Raw genomic sequence first — 17,176 nt, forward strand, 5'->3', positions numbered from 1 at the left:
AATGTCCATCGACAGATGATTGGAAGATGTGATATATATACACAATGGAATACCACTCAGCCATAAAAAAGAACAAAATAATGCCATTTGCAGCAACATGGATGGAATTAGAGACTCATACTAAATGAAGTAAGTCAGAAAGAGAAAGACAAATTCCATATGATACCACTTATATCTGGAATCTAATATACAGCACAAAGGACCCTTTCCACAGAAAAGAAAATCATGGACTTGGAGAATAGATTTGCGGTTGCCAAGGGGGAGGGAGAGGGTGTGGGGTGGATTGGGAGCTTGGGGTTAATGGATGCAAACTACTGCCTTTGGAATGGACTGGCAATGAGATCCTGCTGTGTAGCACTGGGAACTATGTCTAGTCACTTATGATGGAGCATGATAAATGTATTGGGGAAATAACAATTAAAAAATAATAATAAATGAATAAAAAATTAAAGGCATGAGAGCATCCTCATAAACAGGGTCTTTGCAGACTGTAGGATCTACGACATTTTTGGTTTTTATCTCTTTATTCTTCAGACCACTGTGATTTCATTTTCTGTAAGTGACATGCTTTCTTTCTGAATTACAGGGGGAAAATACTCTCATGTTGTAATAACCAACTTACCTTAATCTTTTTTTAAGTTGTAAACTGTCGTGGATGATCCTTTTAACAAACTCCAATTCACCTCCTTCTGCCATGATCTCGGTGATACCTCCTGTATTTACAGAACTAGGTGGGGGTCGTCGCGGATTTCGAGAGTTTACTCCCTGAACAACAACAACAAAAAACCCTGGTGAAAAATCTTTACACCTTATGACCAGGTTTTTCACTGTAATCTAGCTCTAAGTAAAAACGCTTAGACCTAATTTCAGTTCCCAAGTATTAGGCTAGGTTTAGGATTTAAAAATCATAGAACCACTGCATTTGAAACAATTTTATTCATGCAAATATTCCTTCCCTGAGTCTTTACCTTCCATCATTGTGATTAAACATTAATATTTTACTTTTTTATGTAGCTAATTCTGTCGCTTCTTGTTTTTCAAAATGGCTGTACTTATGGCATATGGAAGTTCTTGGGCCCGGGACTGAATCTGAGCCACAGCTGTGACCTACACCACAGCTGCGACAGTATGAGATCCTTTAACTCACTACACCAGGCTGGGCTCAAACCTTCACCTCTGCAGCAATCCAAGCCGCTATAGCCAGATTTTTAACCCAATACGCCACGACAGGAACTCCTGTCACTTCTTTATGTTTTGTCTTGATAGCACACACAGTAAATATTCCACAGAAAGATTAGATAAATATTTACTATCTTTTCTTCTAGTACTTCATGGTTTCACTTTTATTTATTTATTTTTGGGCCACACTTGCAGCATGCAGAAGTTCTTAGGCAAGGGACTGAACCATGCCACAGCAGTGACCCAAGCTGCTGCAGTGACGGACGGCGTAGCTGGATCCTTAACCTGCTGATCCACAAGAGAACTCCTATGGTTTCACTTTTAAAATTTAAGTATTTAATCCACTCTTATCTCACACTATAGTTTAAAAAAAAAGAAAAACTTAAATAGATCAAATATTTAAATACAAAAAGTTGAGAGTTCCTGTTGTGGCTCAGTGGTTAACGAACCCAACTAATATCCATGAGGATGTGGGTTTGATCCCTGGCATCACTCAGTGGGTTAAGGATCTGGCATTGCCGTGAGCTGTGATGCTGGTCACAGATGAGGCTCAGATCCTGCGTTGCTGTGGCTGTGGTGTAGGCTGGCAGCTGCAGCTCTGATTCAAGCCCTAGCCTGGGAACCTCCATATGCCATGGGTGCGGCCCTAAAAAAAGACAAAAGACAAAATAAATAAATAAATAAATAAAACAAGCTAGGGAGTTGGTGATGTGGCTCAATGGGTTAAGGACCCAACACTGTCTCTGTGAGGATGCAGGTTCGATCCCTGGCCTTGCTCAGCGGGTTAAGGATCCCACTTGCATTGCTGAAACTGTGGCATAGGTCAAAAATGTGGCTCGGATTCAGTGTTGCCATGGCTGTGGCTTAGGACTCACCTGTGGCTCTGATTCGAACCCTAGCCTGGGAACTTCCGTATGCTGCAGGTATAGTCATAAAAGAAAAAAAACTATGTATGTGTGTGTGGGTGTATGTATATATATGAAGCTGAAACTAAAACTCTTAGAAGAAAACATAGGAATAAGTCTTCATTACCTTGCATTAGGCAATGGCTTCTTAGATATGACACCAAAAGTATAAGCAACAAAATAAAAAACATTCTGGCAGTTCCTTAACAATTAAACAGAGAGTTACCATATGACCCAGTAATTCCACTCCTAGGTATATACCTAAGAGAAATGAAAACACTTCCACACAAACATAATGCTCACAGCAGCATTGTTCATAATAACCAAAGAGTGAATAAAACCCAAATGTCCATCAACTAATGAAGGGATCAGTAAAATGTGGTATTTCCATAGAATGGAATATTATTTGTCAATGAAATGAAATGAAGTACTGGGAGTTCCTGATGTGGCTCAGTTGGTAACAAACCTGGTATACATGAGGATGTGGGTTCAATCCCTGCCCTCACTCAGTGGGTTAAGGATCAGGCATCCGTGAGCTACCGCATAGGTCACAGACGCGGCTTGGATCTGGCGTTGCCGTGGCTGTGGTGTAGGCTGGCAGCTATAGCTCCGATTAGATCCCTAGCCCAGGAACTTCCATTATGCTGCAGGTGCAGCCCTAAAAACCAAAAAACAAATAAGCAAACAAACAAAAAACAAAAAAAGCACTGTACATGCTACAATATGGATGAAGCATGAAAACATATCATGCTCAGTGAAAGAAGTCAGCTGCAAAAGACCAGATACTATATGACTCCATTTTCATGAAATGTCCAAAACAGGCAAATCCACAGAAACAGAAAGTAGACTCACTGTTGCCTAACACTTAGGGGGCTGTAGGGAAACCAAGAGTAACTGCTAAGCCATGTGGGGTTTTTTTTGGGGGGGGGAGTGGGTGATGAATATGCTCTAAAATTGATTGTGGTGATGGCTGCACAACTCTGTGACCATACTAAAACTGATTAGATTCTACCCATTAGGTGGGTGAATTAATATGTAAATTGTATCTCAATAAAGCTTCTATAAAAAGATAGTTAGGGGCGGGATAAATTAGGAGGTTGGAATTAACATATATGACACTACTACATATAAAATAGATAAGTAACAAGGACCTACTGTATAGCACAGGGAAATACACTCAACATTCTGTAATAACCTTTATGGGAAAAGAATCTGAAAAAGAATGGGTATATGTATAACTGATTCACTTTACTGTACACCTGAGACTAACACATTTTAAGTCAACTATCCTCCAATAAAGTTTTTTAAAAAAGATATTTAGTTCTGGGGTTAGCTATAGTCTTATTTCTTCATCTGGATGCTGGTTCTATGGGAACATTCACTTTGGAAAATCCAGTTTACATTCATGGCATATGTACTTCTAATGTATCTTTCTCTCTCTCAACATATACATATATATGTTGTATCTCAATATTGTTTTAAAAAATATACTATAGGAAGTGGCTATTCTAGTTCTTATACTTTATCTGCATCAGAGACTAAAATTTAGATTTCTTAAATCCTGCTTCACTTCATATTCCAATCTAGAAAGGTTTAGTATTGCTAACAAATTTCCGTCCACTTTCCACCTACCAAAAATTTAATCTACCTGGAAATTTTTTTTTGAGTGGGTACACCCTCGGCACATGGAAGTTACTGGGTCAGGGAATGGAACCCGTGCCACAGGTTGCAACCTGTGCCACAGCTATGACAAAGCCAGCTCCTTGACCTGCTGCACTACATGGGAACTTTTTGTAATATATTTTGTTTTTAAGTATGTAAATAAATAGTACTTTAGGGTGTCTGAGTGATACTAAAAACACCTTAATCTCTCAAAGTTTAAAATATACACAATTCATTTCCTTCTGATTAATATTACTCACTTTCTATTAATTTTTCTCTGGATAAAGAAAAACTTAGGTTTAAATCAATAATTTTGTTTTGTCTTTTAGGGCCGCACCCGTGGCATATGGAGGTTGCAGGCTAGGCGTCCTATTGGAGCTGTGGCCGCTGGCCTACACCCGAGGCACAGCAATGTGGAATCTCAGCCGTGTCTGCGTCCTACACCACAGCTCACGGCAACGCCAGATCCTTAACCCACTGAGAGAGGCCAGGGAATGAACCTGCATCCTCATGGATGCTAGTTGGGTTCGTTAACCACTAAGCCTCGACAGGAACCCCTTTTAAAAAAATTATTATTGTTATTTTGATTTTTAATAGCTTAGTTGTTTTTAGCCAATATATCTTTTTCCATGAGTAAATATATTTTTCATTTTAAGTTAGAAAGACAAAACCAGACATCTTTTTCCTATCAAATGATAGGTGGCAATAAAAGCAGTGACCTCCTCCTTAAGCCCAGAAGCCCAATGCAACTGTAACCTAAGTTGGTAGACTCAGAAGAAATTCAAATGTTCAATGGTTTGGGGAACTCTCTCCTTACCCTGCCCCTCTGCCACAAGTAAACCAGCCTGAGAACAAAAACAACCCAGGACCAAATCAGAGCCAAAGGGAACCTGAAAAACAGAGCCTCGGCCTTAATGTTATGATGAACTCCTTGGTCAAACTGTTCCTGAAGTCCATGCTATTGCTAGATTCCTCAGATACATAAACCAATAAAATTTCTTTGTTGTTACGTCAATCTGAATTGGGTTTTCAGGTGTTTGATACCAGAAGCATCCTAACTGATTGAGCTTCCAAAATAAAAGTTGTTCTTGGGAGTTCCCGTAGTGGCGCAGAGGAAACAAATCTGACTAGGAATCATGAGGTTGCGGGTTCAATCCCTGGCCTCGATCAGTGGGTTGAGGATCCGGCCTTGCCATGAGCTGTGGTGTAGGTCGCAGATGCGGCTCAGATCTGGCATTGCTGTGGCTGTGGTGTAGGCCAGCAGCTGTAGCTCCGGTTCGACCCCTAGCCTGGGAACTTCCATATGCCGTGGGTGCGGCCCTAAAAAGACAAAAGACAAAAAAAAAAAAAGTTGTTCTTATCCTTGCAAACAAAGGAAACTTAGATAAACATTCAACTACTTTAAAGCAGAAGATACTTTACCTTGGCTTCCAACTGATTGGCAAAAAAGGGAGGGTTGCACATGCAGAAGTCATAGATTATCTCAGATTCTTCTTTAAGTGCATCCATCAGGAGTGTCTTCTGTGGTACCTTTACCACTAGGAGAAAAGAAGTAGAGACTGTTAACTACTGTTAATACTGAAGTAGTTTTCAAATGTGTTCACAAATTCTTTGACACTAGTCCCTTTAAGAGGTGAAGTTTGGGAGTTCCCTATGGCTCAGTGGTTAACAAACCCTACTAGTATCCATGAGGACTCGGGTTTGATCCCTGGCCTCGATCCGTGGGTTAAGGATGTGGCTTTGCCATGAGGTAGTGTAGATCACAGACATGGCTTGGATCCCGAGTTGCTATGGCTGTGGCATAGGCCGATGGCTGCAGCTCCAACTCAACACCTAGCCTAGGAAACTCCATGTGCTGTGGGTGTCGCCCTAAAGAGCCACAAAAAAAGAGGTGAAGTTTGATTTTCCTATCCTTGAATAAGGCTTCACTCAGTGACTCGCTTTTATTAAAGAGAATATGATGGAAGTGACATAATATCACTCCTGAGGTGAGGTCATAAAAAAGCAACATGGCATTCTCCTTGCCCCGTCTCTTGAATTATGTGTTCTGGGAGAAGCCAGGTGATATGCTCTAAGAACGCCCAAGAAGCCCTGAGGAGAGGTCCACAGGGGAATGAACTAAAGCTTCCTGCCAGTAGCCATGGTAAGTGAGCCATCTTGGAAGCAAATCTCTATCCCCAATCTTTCAGACTGCAACCTCATGAAAGACTCTGGACCAAAACCACCCAGCTAGGCCATGGCATATTTTAACCCACAGGAACTACGAGATAATAAATGTTTATTGTTTAAAGCTCAGAGTTCCCGTTGTGGCTCAGTGGTTAACGAATCTGACTAGGAACATGACGTCACACGTTCGATCCCTGGCCTCGCTCAGTGGGTTAAGGATCCGGTGTTGCCGTGAGCTGTGGTGTAGGTAGCAGACGTGGCTCAGATCAAGCATTGCTGTGGTTCTGGTGTAGGCTGGCGGCTACAGCTCTGATTAGACCCCTAGCCTGGGAACCTTCGTATGCCAAGGGTGCAGCCCTAGAAAAGACAAAAAGACCAAACAAAACAAAACAAAACAAAACAAAACAAAAAAAACACCTGCCCGATTTTGGAGTAATTTGTAATACGGGAATGGATAACTAAAAAACCCTTTAATAATGAATTAGTACCTCCCCTTACAATGATATGTTTAACTTAGTAAGAAAAGGCTAAGGTCTCTTTAACGTCAAAAAAGCCCTTTATATATACAATAAGCACAAAAATAAAAAGTAACTAAGCACTAAGGAGATTTGACTATTTGTAGCACAGTTCCATATAGCACTGAAATAAAAGATAATATACTTTAGTCAGTAGCAGGATTTCCTTCTTTTTAAAATCTTGGTGACTAGGTTACTTTACGTCCAGTTGGTTCTCATTATTAGTGGTAGTTGTGTTCTATAAAGTCACCACCACAATGAATTAGTGACTACTGAACCACTGGCTAACAGAAATACAGGGTTAGGTTAACTTTGAGCCTCTGGTCACATTTTCAGCAACTGAGCAATATATATCCTTATGTTACATATTTCTTTTTAAAGAACCTTATCTAATATACATCACTGATGCATCAACATTGAACTCATGGCCAAAAGTATTACAATGTGTCTGAATGGAACTTACCTGACACATTATTTTCTCTGTAAGGCACATTACAGCCTTCCAGTACTTAGGAACACTCAAAAGCACTCAAGCACTATGGTTAGGGCCATTGTAAACAGCAAAATTACCAAGAAAAAGTAAGAAACTTTAAAGAAAAAAAAAAGTGGTACTAAATAGACTAGGAAAAGGACACATGTTTACAGCATGAGAGCTGAAACAAGAGAGCAGGACATTGCTTGTTCACTTTCAGCCAGAAACACGCATGCTGGGTGACTCAAATTTTTTGCCACTTTGTACATGTCTGTGAATGACAACGAAAGTACCACCAGTATAGATTTGGGGGCTAAAAATAGCCCCAAGTAGGCAAACTTTATCAAGTAGGTAAATCCATAAACACAGAATCCACAAATTATAAGGAGTGACTGTGTCTACTGCTGTTTTTTTTTTTTTTTTTTTTTTTTTTTAGTTAATTCTGATAACAAAGCCGCAACCCAATTACAATGTACCAGATTTTTAAAAATTATCAAAGTGTGTATGTTAAAGCAAAAGATAATGAGATGTGTTAAAATAGAAACACGGTGAGTTCTTGTGTGGTGCAGCAGAAACGAATCTGACTAGGAACCATGGGGTTTCGGGTTTGATCCCTGGCCTTGCTCAGTGGGTTAAGGATCTGGCATTGCTATGAGCTGTGGTGTAGGTCGCAGATGCGGTTCGGATCACGCGTTGCTGTGGCTCTGGGATAGGCCAGCAGCTGTAGCTCTGATTAGACCCCTAGCCTGGGAATCCCCATATGTCGCATGTACGGCCCTAAAAAGCAAACAAACAAATAAGAAAAGATACACAGGTTAATAAACAAAGCTTGAAAGAGATATTTATTCTGCAGAGCTAACCTTTTATAAGATCAGATAAGTTATTCTGTTCCACATTCTTCTTTGCATAGTTGAAGCACATGTCATCTACTTCTGTTGCAAGGAAATACCAGCCGTTTAAGGTTGTTCCGAGTAAAGGATAGATGCAGGATGCCCCAGTACCTAGTAAAATAAGAATTCAAAACATACTGCACACACTTGAGGGTGAGGTGAGAACAATAAGCAAAACCACCATTCCTCTCTTCTTAGAATTCTTACGGCCTTAACAGCTTAAATTGTAAGCTGGTACTGATCATACACAGAATGTGGCTACCAGCTTCCATAGTCATTTCATGCATCTTAGTCTTACTTCATAATTAGATTCGAATTTCCTAGAATAGAAACTTTGCTGTCCTCTTTGTATGCTGTATGTAAAAGTATGCATAACTGGCTAGCGATTAAGGAATACGTGACTAACTGAAAATTATCAAAGCAATTTAATTTACTTTACAAAAAGTCTTCATTTTATATCTCACAAAATTTGATTTTCTTGAAAGATATCAGTGTCATCTGTTAAAACAGCACAGTAATATCTTAAAATAGATCAATGTATAGATCTCATCCTACAAAGGCAGAAAAAAATACATACAGTATAAAATTGTTATGCTTTTAAGCCACTCAATTCCCCACATATTTATCTGCTGTTACTTGAAGGAAACAAGAAGTAAAAACAAAAAAACAAAACAAGACAAAAAAACAAAAAATAAAACCTCCTAAAAAACTAAAGAAAGAGTTTATTTTTTAGATGTGGATACATCTGATCCAGATTCAAAACATCAATTACTGGCTTGCCCTACCAGTTTCAAGGCAGATATTCAGAGGCAGATCCTCCAGGCAAAAATCTACGGCAATTAGGGTTTGGTCCTAAACTTCCATAGAGAAGCTCTAACCACAGACTGGACTATATGCTACCCACAGACAGAACTGCATTTACAACCACTGGCTGATCTTCACCAGCATGATCCTAAAGAGCATATGTGAAGAACAGCCAGTGTTTTTCTCCGAGGCCCCAAAGGAGTCAGCCCATTCCAGCCATTCCAGGCCTGCTTTCCACTGACCACATTTTGCTGCCAGTCTAGCCCGCTAAGGATTTGGCAGGAAGAGCTAGAGGCCAGTGACACTCCCAACCCAGAAGAAAGCCAGGCTCATCTCCCTGTTTCCTCATTAAGCATTCTGAACAGGCAAGTAAAAGACATGACAACAACTGACGGCCAGAACATTTAAGCTCTTTGACAGTCACAGTGATTGTGACACTTCCTATCATGTTTACCTAATAGCATCCTGGCCCTGACAGTCCTGGGCATCATCGCCTTGGGGATGTGGGAGGTGGAGAGGGAATTATTTAGGCCCTGCTGGCCATTCTGGCAAGCCAGTCATTCAGAATAAACAAATTAAGGACATTTAAGCAGCACCTTCAGTTCTGTAGGGGAAAAAAATATATACCAGATCCCAGGCCCTCGATTCTCACACAACTGTCTCTCTCTTCTTCATACCTCAATTTCATTTAAAAAAGAAAAAAAAAAAAAAAAAAAGAATACTTTCCTTCAGCTGTCTGAAGATCAGGTGCCACCAGGGTAACACACACAGGTAAAAGACTTGTCCTCCACCAAAAATCAAGTTTCTCAATTCTTAAGATCAAAAGACCTGCATTCTAACATTCGAATCCCCTCAGAAAGCTGAGTGACATTTTTAAGTGGGTAATAATCCTTATAATGATAAATAAAAATGGAAAGTGTATAATCATAGAATTAGAGCAAACTGATGGTGTCTGGGGGAAGAATTTATATAAAACCCTAATTAGAGTGAATTGTGATTTTAGCAACATTGCCCCTTGTGAAGAGCTAAAATCCATTAACCTCCTATATCCCCAAGCGCTATTTTAGAAGGTTTGGGGCATAATTAAAATAAATTAGTACCAAATAGGTTCTTTTATTTTTTTTGGTCTTTTTGCCATTTTCTTGGGCAGATCCCAAGACATATGGAGGTTCCCAGGCTAGGGGTCGAATCAGAGCTGTAGCCATCAGCCTACACCAGAGCCACAGCAATGCAGGATCCAAGTCACGTCTGCAACCTACACCACAGCTCATGGCAACGCTGGATCCTTAACCCACTGAGCAAGGCCAGGGATCGAACCCAAAACCTCCTGGTTCCTACTCGGATTTGTTAACCAATGAGCCATGACGGGAACTACCCAAATAGGTTCTTAAGCTTTTTTATAACCCATCGGCCAATCTGCTATCAACATAAAAGAAGAGAAACTTGTATTAAACTCCATCATTACATAGTGCTTAGTTCACACAGGGTGCCAGAATTTTGAATGTTGAAAGACTGATGATTCCATCCATCAACAAGAATGACGATTCTTCCATCAACCTTCAACAAATTGGAGTTCTTGCTGTGGTGCAGCAGAAATGAATCCAACTAGTAACCATGAGGTTGCAGGTTCGATCCCTGGCCTTGCTGTGAGCTGTGGTGTAGCGTCTGCGGCTCAGATCTCGAGTTGCTGTGGCTGTGGTGTAGGCCGGCAGCTGTAGCTCCAATTAGACCCCCAGCCTGGAAACCTCCATATGCCATGGGTGCGGCCCTAAAAAGCAAAAAATATAAAAATAAATAAATAAAAAGGTTAAAGACTGAGCTTTAGGGATTCTTAATATTTAATGGCCAGATGCAGGAAAGTAAGCCTCAAAAGGAGAGAAGAATCACTAGAAACGAAAAAAGAAAAGCAGAAGAGTTTGGTGTCAGGGAAGCCAATGGAGGAGAGTGCATAAAGGAGAAAGGAGAGGTCAGTAGAGGCTGCTGAGGTCAGGTAGGATGAGGATTGAAAATGCAAAATGTCAAAGTTGAACATCTACTACTTAGAAACTGGGCTTCTTATTAACTATGCTATATTTAGAAATAGAGTCCATAGAGTTGTTAATTCAATTCTTCATTCTTTCTATAAAGGACTAAAATTAAAATATTTTAAACCCTATCAAATGAAAACACTGGCTATAAAAAAACATACAATGTGTTTACAATTGCAAAACATTCGCTGGTGTCATTTGCTTCTATTTATCTACCTCTCTCCCAAATGAACCAAACTGGACAGTTTTCTCCACCGTAAAAGTTTACACTGAAGACATCTTTAACTTGGAGTTCCCGTCGTGGCTCAGTGGTTAGCGAATCCGACTAGGAACCATGAGGTTGCAGGTTCGACCCCTGGCCTCGCTCAGTGGGTTAAGGATCTGGCGTTGCTGTGCGCCGTGGTGTAGGTCGCAGACGTGACTCGGATCTGGTGTTGCTGCGGCTCTGGCATAGGACGGTAGCCACAGATCCAATTGGACCTCTAGCCTGGGAACCTCCATATGCCTCGGGTACGGCTCTAGAAAAGACAAAATAAGACGTCTTTAACTCGAGGCCTTTTTTCTTTCCTTTAATTTTGCATTAAATACTCTCTATGAATAATCGTCTAAGAGATTCCTAAAAATACTCAGGCCCACATGATCTTTTATTAAATGGCCATCACCACAAAATCTCAATAAGGAGACTACTATACTAACATTAAATAATTCAGAGCAAAAATAATGCCCAAGAGACACATACGTCAACATGGTAATCTGGAAAGCTAAGAAAAGAAGAGCCTCACTTTCCTTCTGGACTTTTTTCCCCCCTTGCCCCCTATTTGGTGCTGATGATCCCTTCTCAAGAGAAACGGATAACAGAAAAAGCCCAGGTATACCAAATGACAATAATATCTGTAGCCAGCTTCGTTCGTAAAACAAATACCCAGAAGTTTTCAAAGACTATGCAAAGACCTTGCAAAATTTATGAAACTTATGTTTAGCCAAAAAAGAACTTAAAACCACATACCTATGTCAATTCCTCTTCGGAGAGTACTTTTGTCAGAGTCGTGATGACCAATCAGATCTTCTACCCAATGAATATAGTTGAGTCTCAAGGGAACTGTGGGAATTAGTCTCTCCAATGGAATATCAATGGAAAGTCCAAAATCTTCCCTTAGGAGAGTACAAGTCAGAGCTCTGACTGCTTCAGGGTCTTTAAAATTCAGACTGAGAAGTGGAGAAAAAGAGGTAAAACTGATTAGTAAGAACAGCTATGCTGTACAAGTTCTATAGCAGCCATGTAGCACCAAAATCCATCTGAATTTCCTAGGAGAGCACATATAAACAGTTATGTAGAGCATTCAGCACTGTGGCACATACACACGGTTTTAACAGTCACAGTGTATCACAGGCAGTAAAAATTTCCAACCTAAAATATTACATTTTCATACATGGAGCACAGAGGACAAAAGAGCTCCATTCCAATTCCTGCCTCATTGTCTCCTTAGTCAGGTGATTTTAGACAAGTTATTTAGCCTCTATGACAGACACTGTTTCCTCAGCTGTAAAATGGGGCTAATAATACCTATGTATAAAGCTGCTGTGACATAAAGTGTGAAAAGTGATAGCATAATTCCTACTACATATTAACTTGTACAACTGCTGGTTATTTTTACTGTTATCAATTAACATGATTTGACGGCAGCACTCTTTGAAAATCATACTTAGAGTGAAAAGAAAGCAGTTATAAATGTTTAATAATGAAAACAGGGTAAGAGGCTTAAATGTAACAAATATCAGATATGAAATTGTAAATGTGACTATTTTTAGCAGGTTTCCGAAGTAATAATTTATATACTATAAATTCACCTCTAAGTACATGATCCAGTGGTTTTTGGTATATTCACAGAGTTGTGCAATCACCACTATAATCTGATTGCAGAATACTTCCATTACCCCAAAAGAGAAGCCCCATGTCCATCTGTAAGACATTCCTCATTCCCACCCTCAGCTCTAGGCAACCACCGATGTATTTCTGTCTCTACAGATTTGCCTTTTATGAACATTTCATACATATGAATCATATTATATGTGGTCTTTGTGTCTGCATTCTTTTTTTTTTTTTTTTGTCTTTTTAGGGCCGCACGTGCCACATATGGAGGTTCCCAGGCTAGGGGTCAAATAGGAACTATAGCCAGCAGCCACAGCCACAACCTACACCATCACTCACAGCAATGCTGGATCCTTTAACCCACTGAGGAAGGCCAGGGATTGAACCCACATCCTCATGGATACTAGCTGGGTTCATTACTGCTGAGCCACAATGGGAACTCCTGTGTCTGGATTCTTTCACTTAGCACAATGTTTGTGAGGTCCATCCCTGGTATAACACGCATCAGTACTTCACGCTTTTTTATGGCCAAATTATACACCACTGTAATGATAGCCACACTGTGGTTTATTTACTGCATGAATAACCACATTTGTGGTTTGTTTACCCCTTTACCACTTGATGGACATTTGGACTGTTTCTACTTTTGTCTACTGTGAACAATTCCGCTATAAATATTCACATACCAGTCTTCACATGCAATGTGTTTTCATTTCTCTTGAGTAAATAATGTAGGAATGTATGAAATATTTATGTTTAACTTTTAAGGAACTTGTGTCAATATAACTATTTTGATGTTAAAATGCTGCTAAACTGAATATCTTAAAAAGAAAATTAACAGACCTTATATTTTATAAATGGGGCAACAACAAGGGAGAGCAAAATGCCAACCACATGAGACTAAACTACAAAAGGTAAGAAGAGCTTGAAACTGTCTGCTCAGAATTCTGCCCTAAAGTTATCTGTTGAGAGCTGACTCTCCTAAAGCAACTTCTGATCTGACCTATCTTCCTCTCTGTTCCCTTCTTGGTCAACAAATGACCAATCATTTTGAAAAATTCAATGCCCAGATGCCCCAGTACCAAGATGGAAGAGCATGCTATTCGTTTCATTACCAAGGAAACTTCAGGGAGGTACCATGGACCTAAGCTCGTCCATTACCCGTAGCAAAAATGTTCTAGTACGGGAGTTCAGACCTGGACTATCTAATCTTGGCTCTGCAAGCAACTAGCCATGGACTTACAAGTCACTTTCTTTTTATTTTTTCATTTACTTTTGGGAGGTAAAGGGGAAAAAGATAGCTTTACTGCTTTGCCAGGCAAAGAGGACCACAGCAGGCTAATGCCTTAAAGACTGTCCCCCCAAAGTCACGTTAATTCTTAGGTCTCAGTTTCTTCATCTGTAAAATCAAGGGATTAGATACAATAATTTAAGGGTCCTTCCAGGTCAACTTTCACAGCTCTAAGAATACTAAGAACTGGTAAAATGGCAGACACTTAACTATTGGTAGAGCAAATAACAGAGACACGGGGAGTTCCCGTCATGGCACAGCAGAAACGAATCTGACTAGGAACCATGAGGTTGCGGGTTTGATCCCTGGCCTGACTCAGTGGGTTAGTGATCCCGCATTGCAGTGAGCTGTGGTATAGGTCAAAGAAGTGGCTTGGATCTAGCGTTGCTGTGGCTGTGGCGTAGGCTGGCGGCTCCAGCTCCAATTAGACCCATAGCCTGGGAACCTCCATATGTTGCGGGTGTGGCCCTAAAAAGCAAAAAAAAAAAAAAACAAAAACAAAAAACAACAACTAGAGACATGGAACAATCCATGGAAACAGTTAATGAAGGCAGAAAGAATAACCAGGAGTTCCCGTCGTGGCGCAGTGGTTAACGAATCCGACTAGGAACCATGAGGTTGCGGGTTCGGTCCCTGTCCTTGCTCAGTGGGTTAACGATCTGGCGTTGCCGTGAGCTGTGGTGTAGGTTGCAGACGTGGCTCGGATCCCGCGTTGCTGTGGCTCTGGTGTAGGCCAGCGACTACAGCTCCGATTCAACCCCTAGCCTGGGAACCTCCATATGCCGCGGGAGCGGCCCAAGAAATAACAACAACAACAACAAAAAAGACAAAAAAAAAAAAAAAAAAAAAAAAAAAGAAAGAATAACCAAATAGTAAACATTTTCATTATCTTCCAGTCTGATCCCATAACAAATTCTTATTCTTCTGCTACCTGATATCGACCATACTTATATAAATTTTGAACACTATAAAATATTGAACACATATTAAGGAATACATAATTGATGGTTGTTAGATGATATGACCCACTTAAAAAAAAACTGCTTAGAAAATACAACATTAATAGTAAAAAAAATTGTGAAAAGAGTGATGATGGGTGGGATTAGATTTCAGGAATATAGATTTGGTTTTTGTCCATTCAAAAATTGCACTCTATACTTGAATACAACTTTTTCTCGGGACTTCTGAGAATGCCTCCAGGCACTAATTTATAGGGAAAAAAATGGAAGAGATTAAGAATGAAACTTTGATATAATCTACAGCAAACAGGACATCTATAGTGGAATCTCAAAAGATACAATAAAAGCCTGGAAGCAATGACTCCACTGTAATGAGCATACTCAGATCTTGGTTTCCAAATGCCACTCTTCACCAAAAAGGAATTGGAGTTTCTTGGATATATGACTGTTCCAGGTCTAGAGTAGGAAAAGTACAAGATGAGCCTGGAACTTTCTGTTGTGTCAGAAAATATAACAACCTCCAAGAAATGTAAGAAAAAGTCAAAAGGATACTGACCACCTTGAACAGGCTTCCACTGGCCAAATCTGGGACAATCTGAATGAAAAATGCTAGCAAAGGATCACAGTCTAAGGAATAAAAGATGACATGAGTCTATACTTACATAAATGGATAAATAAATGAGATGGAAAGAACAGCTCTTACAGAACAACAATTAACAAATGCAGAAGTGGAGTTCCTGTTGCGGCTCAGTGGTTAACAAACCAGGTAATATCCATGAGGATGCAGATTTGATCCCTGGCCTTGCTCAGTGGGTTAAGGATCTGATGTTGCTGTGAGCTGTGGTTTAGTTCAAAGAATTGGCTCAGATCCCAAGTTGCTGTGGTTCTGGCGTAGGCCAGCAGCTACAGCTCAGACTGGACCCCTAGCCTAGGAACCTCCATATGCCACGGGTTCAGACCTAGAAAAGGCAAAAAGACAAAAAAAAAAAAAATGTGGCTAGAATCCTTGGCCTTGCTCAGTAGGTTAAGGACCTGCCATTGCACCGAGCTGTGGTGTAGGCTGCAGATGTGGCTCGGATCTGGCATTGCTGAGGCTGTGGCACAGGCTGGTGGCTGAGGCTCTGATTTGACCCCTAGACTGGGAACTTCCATATGCTGTGAGTGCAGTCCTAAAAAGAAAAATAAATAAATAAAGAGTGAAGTTTACAGTATGTGAACTGTATCTCAATAAACAAATAAAATGAAAATGAATAAGATGTTAAAAAAAGATGAAACATTTTTGTTCCTGAATAAAAGAACCAAAGGAGTAGAACAGAGAAATATTTAAAGACAAGATTCAAGATAATTTTCCAAAATCAAAAGACTCACTGTGTCCCTAGAAAAGCCAATATAGAATTAGCGATACCAATACATAGCCTAGAAAAGTTATTAGACTTCAAAGATTAAAAGAAAAAAATCCAGAGTTCCCATCGTGGCGCAGTGGTTTACGAATCTGACTAGAAACCATGAGGTTGCAGGTTCGATCCCTGCCCTTGCTCAGTGGGTTAAGGATCTGGCGTTGCTGTGAGCTGTGGTGTAGGTGGCAGACGCGGCTTGGATCCTGCATTGCTGTGGCTCTAGGACAGGCTGGCAGCTACAGCTCCGATTCGACCCCTAGCCTGGAAACCTCCATATGCCGCAGAAGCAGCCCAAAGAAATGGCAAAAAGACAAAAAAAAAAAAAGAAAGAAAGAAAAAAATCCTTTAGACAGCTAGGTAAAAAAATTAAATCACGTGTTGGGGGGAGGTAAGGCAGCAGACTTCCACACGGCACTATTTAATAGCAGAAGATAAAAGAACACTCACTATAAGGCCCTTAGGGGAAAAAAGTGTTACTTAACCATTTTACACTGAGCCAAATTATACTTCCAGTATAATGACAATAGTTTTGTTTTGTTTTGTTTTGGCCGCACTTGCAGCATGTAGAAGTTCTGGGGCCAGGGACCAAACCCACGCTACAGCAGCTACTTGAGCTACAGCAGTGACAACGCCAGGGACCAAACCCACACTACAGCAGCTACTTGAGCTACAGCAGTGACAACGCTAGAGCCTTAACACACTGAGCCACCAGGAAACTCCTAGGTAACCATTTTGAGCATACAAGAATTCAAGGAACACAACTCCTATGATTCCTTATGAAAAAATTCCTGAGAAAAAATTCAACCAATCAACAGATAAATGAAGAAACTGGCAAAAGGACTAGCATGAGCACTGAAGCTATTTTTAACCAGAGAACAAAATTAAAACACCTGTGTATTGTGGCTATATAATACAACGTAAGTTTGTAAACCATGACAATGTAGACATAACTAAAATTAAGGAGGGAAAACAGGAAAGGAAGAGGTACTTAAGTATATAATTTCCACAGCTTTTATACATGGAATCAAAAGATTTCATC

The 17,176-nt window shown here is 40.2% G+C and overlaps 1 protein-coding gene across 6 annotated transcripts in view; it reads right to left on the reverse strand.

The window, feature by feature from the left end:
• The window catches only part of METTL16 (methyltransferase like 16), a 76,000-nt gene that overhangs the window by 40,563 nt on the left and 18,261 nt on the right, over positions 1–17,176 (reverse strand). For all 6 annotated transcript variants that reach the window (XM_021067620.1, XM_021067622.1, XM_021067619.1 and 3 more), the window contains 4 exons: positions 11,627–11,826; positions 7,760–7,900; positions 5,169–5,284; positions 623–765 (listed from right to left, as the gene is read on the reverse strand). In XM_021067620.1, the coding sequence (XP_020923279.1) occupies positions 623–765; positions 5,169–5,284; positions 7,760–7,900; positions 11,627–11,826 (600 nt within the window). The remainder of the gene's footprint in view (positions 1–622; positions 766–5,168; positions 5,285–7,759; positions 7,901–11,626; positions 11,827–17,176) is intronic.

This window comes from Sus scrofa, chromosome 12 (genome assembly GCF_000003025.6).
Source record: "Sus scrofa isolate TJ Tabasco breed Duroc chromosome 12, Sscrofa11.1, whole genome shotgun sequence".
In the NCBI taxonomy this organism is placed as follows: Eukaryota; Metazoa; Chordata; class Mammalia; order Artiodactyla; family Suidae; genus Sus; species Sus scrofa.